A 10,612-nucleotide genomic window follows, 5' to 3' on the forward strand; every position below is an offset into this window, starting at 1 on the left:
ACATCTCCTTCACATAGAGCTGATCAGGTTGTTGACTGTGGCATGTGGAATGTTGGTCCACGCCTCTTCAATGGCTGTGCGAAGTTGCTGGATATTGGCAGGACCTGGAACACGCTGTCGTATCTTGTGTAGCTTGTAACACACATTCACAGCAGTTTTTAGTCTCTGATCATATGATTGGCTCCTCATTCCTGATTCTCTCATCGCAGGGCTGCAGCAGGGGCTGATGGGAAGGCGCTCAGCAGGGATGTCATCAGTCAGGGTGTTGCTCTCGCTGACCTGAGGAGGGCGCCGGCGTGCAGCGGCTCCTTACCGGCCCTCAGACCTGCTGACGGGCACACGGTCATGATCCGGGTGAGTTACGGTCATGATCCAGTCATGATCCGGGTGAGTTACGGTCATGATCCAGTCATGATCCGGGTGAGTTACGGTCATGATCCGGCTGAGTTACGGTCGTGATCCGGGAATATTCTGGTATAAATAGCAACAAAAAAAAAGAAAAGAATAACGAAACGCAATATGTGGCGGCCGATGTTGATTCTGTGGCGATCCGCCACGCATTAGTCTATGTGTGGGAAACACTGGAACAGGAAGCAGTTCTGATATAAGCTATAATTATTATGATTTCTTTATTCATTCGTAATTTCAGGTTTTAATGTCTGTTTGTTTTCCAGATGGAGCGTTTGGATCCTGAGGAGGTTCTGGTGCCGTTTCCAGAGACTCGGAGCGACTGCCACGTCAAACTGCCCTGGTCCCAACACAACCTGTTCCCTGTGGACCGAACGGTCAGACACACACACACACACACACACAACCTGTTCCCTGTGGACCGAACGGTCAGACACACACACACACACACACACACACACGCACGCACGCACACACACACACACACACACACACACACACACTGTGGACCGAACGGTCAGACACACACACACACACACACACACACACACACACAACCTGTTCCCTGTGGACCGAAGCATCTGTGGGGACCAGTACGATATGGGCGTGAGTGCCATCACGGAGTCCTCATTATATGCGCACATACTTTTAAAACAAGACAAGGATTATCTAGACTCCAAGTCAGTTTAGTTACAACTCTGCAATAAAGCAAGATGGAAAGCAATGTATTGACATTGACTATTGATTTATAGGCTATATTTCATTTAAAATGTTGATTGGCTGGACATACTGGTCAATATGGAGGTACATCCCTCAGTAAATAATAACCATCAAGTATCAAGTATTGCTTTTATCATTTAAAACACAGTGACATGCTATGACAAGCCATTTTAGCTTTTATTCATTCACAGGATGCATTTTTGATATCAATAATTAAATTTATACAATTTAAAATGTGGATTATTGATATTAAGAATGTACTTTTTCTAGTAACAATGTCTATTTTTGATATCAGGAATTACATTTTCATTAGTACTAGTTACTGGGGTGTCAGGTGTGACTGTTGTGTGGCAATGGCAAATGGTTTACATGGGTCAGGTAGGAGGGCCCCTTTACAGAATTTGGCTTAGGGCCCCAGGGAGGTCAGGATCGGCTCTGCACACACACACACACACACACACACACACACACACACACACACACACACACACACACACACACGTTACTGCATCAGCTTCATTACTGTGTGATGTTTGTTTGAATATTTGCAGACTCCCCAGAGCCGATGGGATTTGATTACTCGATCCCTGAGCGTCCCGTTCACGTCTTCTCACGATGTGAAGGTGATGTCACTTCCTCCTCTCTGAAATTACACAGATTCGCTCGGTTTTACTCTATACATTCTGTGTCAGTGTGTGTCTGTGTGTGTGTATGTGTGTTACAGTCGTGTCTCTCACCTGACAGTATGAATGCAGTGCTGTGAAGTGTGTGTCAGTGTGTGTGTGTGTGTGTGTGTGTGTGTGTGTGTGTGTGTGTTTACATCATCAGCTATAAATGAACCTTTAGCAATGGACTAGATATGACTCAACGTCCCTAATTTGGAAGAATGATTCATACTGTTTTATTGAAATTTTAAAGATGTAAAAAGGTTTGGGTCAATCAGTATTAATGTAATGTAGTTAATCAGTATTAGTCTATGACTGACCTCATGAAGATATGAGCTGAGGGAATGGAATGTGTTGTAGTGTCCTGGTTTAGTCCAGATGATGGCAGCAGAATGCAGTGAATGATGAACAAACTCACTGCCAGTAAAAGTGAAGCTGCTTTTGATATTTATGTCAAGATTTTAACCTTTTTCAAATATGTAACTCTCTAGGATGCCATACTGAGATATAATGCAGGACAAGCGCAGGCGTGGGACTTCACAGCACTGCATTCATACTGTCAGGTGAGAGACACACACACACACACACACACACACACACACACACTTCACAGCACTGCATTCATACTGTCAGGTGAGAGACACACACACACACACACACACACACACACACACACACACACACACACTTCACAGCACTGCATTCATACTGTCAGGTGAGAGACACACATAGTGATCCAACGCTGCATACTCTTAAAGGTACGTCCGTGGATCACGGCTGAACGCGTCTTCTCCACACTCATTTACAAACAAACATTTTTTTTCGCCTATCGTGCGTCTACTCTACACCCCTACCACTAAAAAAAAAACGGATTATATCCAAGACTTCAGTCATAAATTAGTATTAATATTGATAGCATCACTGGTAGCTTCGTTGCCAACTCACTGTCCATCTGTTAAAATGGCGAATATATCAGATGTAAGTAGTCTACCGTTTGGTGCAGGTGAGGACACATTTGAGCTGCACGCACTGCAGTCTGAGCTGGAAGCTGTTGAGAAACAGATCCACGACCTTTTATTGAGACAGGCCGAGCTGAGAGACCGGTGTTTGGCTCTTGAAACATCACGCGCCGATGCACACAAATCAGTGTTTAACGTTACTAACCCGCTGACTCCGACCGCGTCTACTCCGTGCGTTCCTCAGCATCGGTCGCGATCAGCCATGGAGTCTCGTTCACTCCGGCTCCAACACGCCACCACGAAGCCTGGGTGGTTCCGCAGCGGAAGACGCGAGTCAGGTTTAGACCAAGACTTTCTCCGACCCTCCCGGTTTTCGAGTTATCCACACAAAACCGCTTCTCCCCTCTTCGCGAAACAGGACGCGATGCTGTGATCATCGGCGATTCCATCGTTCGGCATGTACACGCTACGTTAGGTAAAAGTAAGGTGCACAGTCACTGCTTTCCTGGTGCTCGTGTTTCTGAAATCGCTGCTCGCGTTCCCGAGATCCTGAACGGTGACGAGCGCGTTCTGCACGCGGGAGTGAACGACATCAGGCTGCGCCAGACGGAGATTCTGAAGAAAGACTTCAGGAGCCTGATCGATACGGTACGCAGCACATCGCCTGAAACAACGATCATTGTGTCAGGACCGCTTCCCACGTACCGACAAGGGCATGAAAAGTTCAGCAGATTATTTGCACTAAATTAATGGTTAATGTCATGGTGCAATGAGCAGAAACTGCTCTTTGTAAATAATTGGAATCTGTTTTGGGAGCGTCCTAGGCTTTTCCGTGCTGATGGCTTACACCCAAGCAGATTCGGAGCGGATATTCTGTCGGATAACATCTCCAAAATGTTAAATACCCTTTGACTAGTAACCAAAAGTCCAAATCATAGTCTCTGCTGCACCAATTTAACTGATATAAATACTAGTGTAGAACATTGCATAGAAACCGTGTCTATTTCTCGTTTAGTGAGATCAAATAATAAATCTACTGCAGGATCTAGGAAAAATCGAATTGTTATTAAAACAGAAAATGTTGCTATTAGTAAACAAAAACTATTTCTAAAGCTAGGTCTTCTAAACATTAGATCACTCACACCTAAGGCAGTTATTGTAAATTAAATAGTCACAGATAATAGCTTCGATGTACTTTGCCTTACTGAAACCTGGCTTAAACCAAATGATTATTTCGGTATTAATGAGTCTACTCCTCCTGGATACTGTTATAAGCATGAGCCCCGTCTGATTGGCCGTGGCGGAGGTGTTGCAACCATTTATAAAGATATTCTAAATGTTACTCAGAAAACGGGTTATAAGTTTATTTCATTTGAAGTACTTGTACTAAATGTTACGCTCTTAGATGTTAGAAAAACATCCCTATTATCTCTAGCCTTGGCTACCGTATATAGACCGCCAGGGCCTTACGCTGATTTCCTAAAAGAGTTTGCAGATTTTCTCTCAGACCTATTAGTCAATGTCGATAAAGCATTAATTGTTGGAGATTTTAACATACACGTAGATAATCCAAATGATGCGTTAGGAGCTGCGTTTACAGATTTATTAAATTCATTTGGGGTCAAGCAAAACGTCACCGGACCAACTCATCGTCTTAATCATACACTCGATTTAATTATATCACACGGAACCGATCCAACCGATATAGATATCATTCCACAAAGTGATGAAGTCACTGATCACTACATGGTAACTTGCATATTACGTACTGCTGTAATATGTCATGCGGCGTCGCGTTATCAACCAGGCAGAACAATCCTCCCAGCCACCATAGATCATTTCTCAAATTGCTTATCTAATCTGTCTCAGCTGCTGCCTGAACCCAAACAAACAGATGAACTAGAAGAACTAACTAGCATTATGAGTACCATTCTCTCTAGAACATTGGATGTGGTTGCACCTATTAAATTAAAAAAGGTCAGAGAGAAAAATAAAGCACCATGGTACAACAATACTACGCATGTTTTAAAGAGAGAAACACGTATTTTAGAGCGTAAATGGAAACAAACTAATTTAGAGGTCTTTAGAATCGCGTGGAAAGACTGTATGTCACGTTATAAAAAGGCCCTAAAAGCGGCCAGGGCTGAGCACCTCCGCAAACTAATAGAAAACAACCAAAACAATGCAAGGTTTTTATTTAACACCGTGGCTAGACTAACAAATAAACAGACGTCACCCGAACAAAATATCCCGTTACAGTTCAGTAGTAATGATTTCATGAACTTCTTCACTGAGAAAATAGAAAGCATCAGAACCACAATTGTAAACGTTCAATCTTCAATCGCGCCTTATAATTCAGCTTCAATTATCACCCCGAAAGAACAATTACAGTGCTTTACAACTATAGAACAAAAAGAGTTAAATAAACTTATCACTTCATCTAAAACAACAACATGTTTATTAGATCCTATACCAACTAAACTACTGAAAGAAGTGTTACCTGTAGTGGAAGAGCCTCTCCTCAATATTATTAACTCGTCTTTATCTTTAGGTCATGTTCCAAGAACATTTAAACTGGAAGTTATAAAACCTCTCATTAAGAAACCACAATTAGATCATAATAATCTAGCAAATTATAGACCCATTTCAAATCTTCCATTTATGTCTAAAATATTAGAAAAAGTGGTGTCCGCTCAACTGGGCTCTTTCTTGCAACAAAATGATATCTATGAAAAGTTTCAGTCTGGATTCAGACCGCATCATAGCACTGAAACTGCTCTCGTTAAAATCACAAATGATTTACTTTTAGCTTCTGACCAAGGCTGTATCTCAATACTAGTTTTACTTGATCTTAGTGCTGCGTTCGATACTATAGATCATACATTACTCTTAGATCGACTACAAAATTATACTGGTGTTCAAGGACAAGCACTAAGCTGGTTCAAATCATACCTATCTGACCGCTACCATTTTGTCTATTTAAATGGAGAAAAATCGACCATAACTCCAGTAAACTATGGAGTGCCGCAGGGATCTGTGTTAGGCCCTCTGTTATTTTCCATATATATGATGCCACTTGGAAATATTATAAGGAAACATGGAATTAGTTTCCATTGTTATGCTGATGACACTCAAATATATATTTCATCAAGGCCGGATGAAAACGCAAAATTTTCCAAATTGACAGAGTGTGTTAAAGATATAAAAGATTGGATGACGCGTAATTTTCTTTTATTAAATCCAGACAAGACAGAGGTAATACTTATCGGTTCAAAAAACCGCCCACAAAACCTCGCACAATACAACTTTAACATCATAGGATGTCCTGTTACTTTATCCTCTACAGTAAAAGACCTGGGTGTTATACTCGATTGCAACCTGTCTTTTGAAAATCATATTTCATATGTTACAAAGACAGGCTTTTTCCACCTTAGAAACATTGCTAAGCTACGTAATATGCTATCAGTTTCTGATGCAGAAAAGTTAGTTCATGCATTCATGACCTCGAGACTGGATTACTGTAATGCTTTATTAGCTGGTTGTCCTGCATCCTCAATAAACAAGCTACAGTTAGTCCAAAATGCCGCCGCTAGAGTTCTTACGAGATCAAGAAAATATGATCATATAACACCGATTTTATCATCACTGCATTGGTTACCTATAAAGCTCTGTATTAATTATAAGATATTGCTACTGACTTATAAAGCCCTAAACGGCTTAGCTCCAGTCTATTTAACGGATCTTCTATCACCCTATAATCCATCGCGCTCTTTAAGATCACTAAATTCAAGGCTTTTGGTCATACCTAGGATATCCAGAACCACCAAAGGAGGGAGAGCATTTTCACATTTGGCTCCAAAACTCTGGAATAGTCTTCCTGATACTGTTCGTTGCTCAGACTCGCTCTCCCAGTTTAAAACTAGATTAAAGTTGCATCTCTTCAGCCAGGCATTCATATAATCCTACAGTTCAAACTACAATCCGGCCTCTAGCTCATAAATGCCAGAGGAGAACTGGCCCCCGACTGAGCCTGGGTTCTCCCAAGGTTTTTTTTTCTCCATTAGGTCACCTGATGGAGTTTTAGGACACCATTAGGTCACTTGATGGAGTTTTTCGGTTCCTTGCCACTGTTGCCTTTGGCTTGCTCAGTTGGGGATATTTTGGGGATATTTAATTTAATTTTATCAATCAATAAATTCCTCTTGAAACAAACTTTGTTGTATTATTTTAATTTAATACTGTGAAGCTGCTTTGATACAATCTGTATTGTGAAAAGCGCTATACAAATAAACTTGACTTGACTTGACACACACACACACTTCACAGCACTGCATTCATACTGTCAGGTGAGAGACACACACACACACACACACACACACACACACACACACACACACACACACACACTTCACAGCACTGCATTCATACTGTCAGGTGAGACACACACACACACACACACACACACACACACACACACACACACACACACACACTTCACAGCACTGCATTCATACTGTCAGGTGAGAGACACACACACACACACACACACACACACACACTTCACAGCACTGCATTCATACTGTCAGGTGAGACACACACACACACACACACACACACACACTTCACAGCACTGCATTCATACTGTCAGGTGAGACACACACACACACACACACACACACACACACTTCACAGCACTGCATTCATACTGTCAGGTGAGAGACACACACACACACACACACACACACACACACACTTCACAGCACTGCATTCATACTGTCAGGTGAGACACACACACACACACACACACACACACACTTCACAGCACTGCATTCATACTGTCAGGTGAGACACACACACACACACACACACACTTCACAGCACTGCATTCATACTGTCAGGTGAGAGACACACACACACACACACACACACACACACACACACACTTCACAGCACTGCATTCATACTGTCAGGTGAGACACACACACACACACACACACACACACACACTTCACAGCACTGCATTCATACTGTCAGGTGAGACACACACACACACACACACACACACACACACACACACACACTTCACAGCACTGCATTCATACTGTCAGGTGAGAGACATACACACAAACACACACACACACACACACTTCACAGCACTGCATTCATACTGTCAGGTGAGACACACACACACACACACACACACACACACACACACACTTCACAGCACTGCATTCATACTGTCAGGTGAGACACACACACACACACACACACACACACTCACTCTCTCTCTCTCTCTCTCTCTCTCTCTCAAACACACACACACACACACACACACACACACACACACACACACACACACACTTCACAGCACTGCATTCATACTGTCAGGTGAGAGACATACACACAAACACACACACACACACACACTTCACAGCACTGCATTCATACTGTCAGGTGAGACACACACACACACACACACACACACACACTTCACAGCACTGCATTCATACTGTCAGGTGAGACACACACACACACACACACACACACACACACTCACTCTCTCTCTCTCTCTCTCTCTCTCTCTCAAACACACACACACACACACACACACACACACACACACACACACACTCACTCTTATACATGCAGCTGTCTTCAGTCATGTGACTCTCCCGCCTCTGAACTGCTGGTATCACTAAATATGAGCATCTTGTTATTGATTGGATGTTATTTATGGTACAGGTTGTCATAAAACACTTTGTTTTCCTTTGAATTGTTACAACCCATCAATCAATACTTTTAATTAATTAACCCAGAGAGTGATGCAGAAATATTGCAGAGGAATCAATGAGGAGCAGGAAGTTCAGGCGCTGGTGATGGTCACGCATCTCTCCTCATCTGTGCTCCGGGACACAGCAGACAGGGCTCACACACACACAGGGTCTCTCTCCTCATCCGGGACACAGCAGACAGGGCTCATACACACACAGGGTCTCTCTCCTCATCCGGGACACAGCAGACAGGGCTCACACACACACAGGGTCTCTCTCCTCATCCGGGACACAGCAGACAGGGCTCACACACACACAGGGTCTCTCTCCTCATCCGGGACACAGCAGACAGGGCTCACACACACACAGGGTCTCTCTCCTCATCCGGGACACAGCAGACAGGGCTCACACACACACAGGGTCTCTCTCCTCATCCGGGACACAGCAGACAGGGCTCACACACACACAGGGTCTCTCTCCTCATCCGGGACACAGCAGACAGGGCTCACACACACACAGGGTCTCTCTCCTCATCCGGGACACAGCAGACAGGGCTCATACACACACAGGGTCTCTCTCCTCATCCGGGACACAGCAGACAGGGCTCACACACACACAGGGTCTCTCTCCTCATCCGGGACACAGCAGACAGGGCTCACACACACACAGGGTCTCTCTCCTCATCCGGGACACAGCAGACAGGGCTCACACACACACAGGGTCTCTCTCCTCATCCGGGACACAGCAGACAGGGCTCACACACACACAGGGTCTCTCTCCTCATCCGGGACACAGCAGACAGGGCTCACACACACACAGGGTCTCTCTCCTCATCCGGGACACAGCAGACAGGGCTCACACACACACAGGGTCTCTCTCCTCATCCGGGACACAGCAGACAGGGCTCACACACACACAGGGTCTCTCTCCTCATCCGGGACACAGCAGACAGGGCTCATACACACACAGGGTCTCTCTCCTCATCCGGGACACAGCAGACAGGGCTCACACACACACAGGGTCTCTCTCCTCATCCGGGACACAGCAGACAGGGCTCACACACACACAGGGTCTCTCTCCTCATCCGGGACACAGCAGACAGGGCTCACACACACACAGGGTCTCTCTCCTCATCCGGGACACAGCAGACAGGGCTCACACACACACAGGGTCTCTCTCCTCATCCGGGACACAGCAGACAGGGCTCATACACACACAGGGTCTCTCTCCTCATCCGGGACACAGCAGACAGGGCTCACACACACACAGGGTCTCTCTCCTCATCCGGGACACAGCAGACAGGGCTCAGACACACACAGGGTCTCTCTCCTCATCCGGGACACAGCAGACAGGGCTCAGACACACACAGGGTCTCTCTCCTCATCCGGGACACAGCAGACAGGGCTCATACACACACAGGGTCTCTCTCCTCATCCGGGACACAGCAGACAGGGCTCACACACACACAGGGTCTCTCTCCTCATCCGGGACACAGCAGACAGGGCTCACACACACACAGGGTCTCTCTCCTCATCCGGGACACAGCAGACAGGGCTCATACACACACAGGGTCTCTCTCCTCATCCGGGACACAGCAGACAGGGCTCACACACACACAGGGTCTCTCTCCTCATCCGGGACACAGCAGACAGGGCTCACACACACACAGGGTCTCTCTCCTCATCCGGGACACAGCAGACAGGGCTCATACACACACAGGGTCTCTCTCCTCATCCGGGACACAGCAGACAGGGCTCACACACACACAGGGTCTCTCTCCTCATCCGGGACACAGCAGACAGGGCTCACACACACACAGGGTCTCTCTCCTCATCCGGGACACAGCAGACAGGGCTCACACACACACAGGGTCTCTCTCCTCATCCGGGACACAGCAGACAGGGCTCATACACACACAGGGTCTCTCTCCTCATCCGGGACACAGCAGACAGGGCTCACACACACACAGGGTCTCTCTCCTCATCCGGGACACAGCAGACAGGGCTCATACACACACAAAGGGTCTCTCTCCTCATCCGGGACACAGCAGACAGGGCTCACACACACAAAGGGTCTCTCTCCTCATCCG

The 10,612-nt window shown here is 45.7% G+C and overlaps 2 protein-coding genes across 5 annotated transcripts in view; one reads left to right on the forward strand and one right to left on the reverse strand.

Moving 5' to 3' along the window:
- Positions 1-10,612, forward strand: part of LOC309484871 (poly(ADP-ribose) glycohydrolase) — a 33,256-nt gene that overhangs the window by 6,165 nt on the left and 16,479 nt on the right. For all 3 annotated transcript variants that reach the window (XM_082151329.1, XM_082151331.1, XM_082151330.1), the window contains exons 3-6: positions 210-354; positions 675-785; positions 1,680-1,751; positions 2,285-2,356. In XM_082151329.1, coding sequence (XP_082007455.1) covers positions 210-354; positions 675-785; positions 1,680-1,751; positions 2,285-2,356 — 400 coding nt within the window. The remainder of the gene's footprint in view (positions 1-209; positions 355-674; positions 786-1,679; positions 1,752-2,284; positions 2,357-10,612) is intronic.
- Positions 1-10,612, reverse strand: part of LOC309484873 (uncharacterized protein) — a 126,246-nt gene that overhangs the window by 5,094 nt on the left and 110,540 nt on the right. The window contains exon 2 of one of the 2 annotated variants that reach the window (XM_082151334.1): positions 4,763-6,782. The gene's annotated coding sequence lies outside the window, so the exon portion shown is untranslated. Of the gene's footprint in view, positions 1-4,762; positions 7,091-10,612 lie in introns of those variants that run through there. The other variant, XM_082151333.1, reaches the window with a different exon arrangement.

The sequence above is a fragment of the Leuciscus leuciscus genome, assembly GCF_965113295.1.
Source record: "Leuciscus leuciscus genome assembly, chromosome: 21".
NCBI lineage: Eukaryota > Metazoa > Chordata > Actinopteri > Cypriniformes > Leuciscidae > Leuciscus > Leuciscus leuciscus.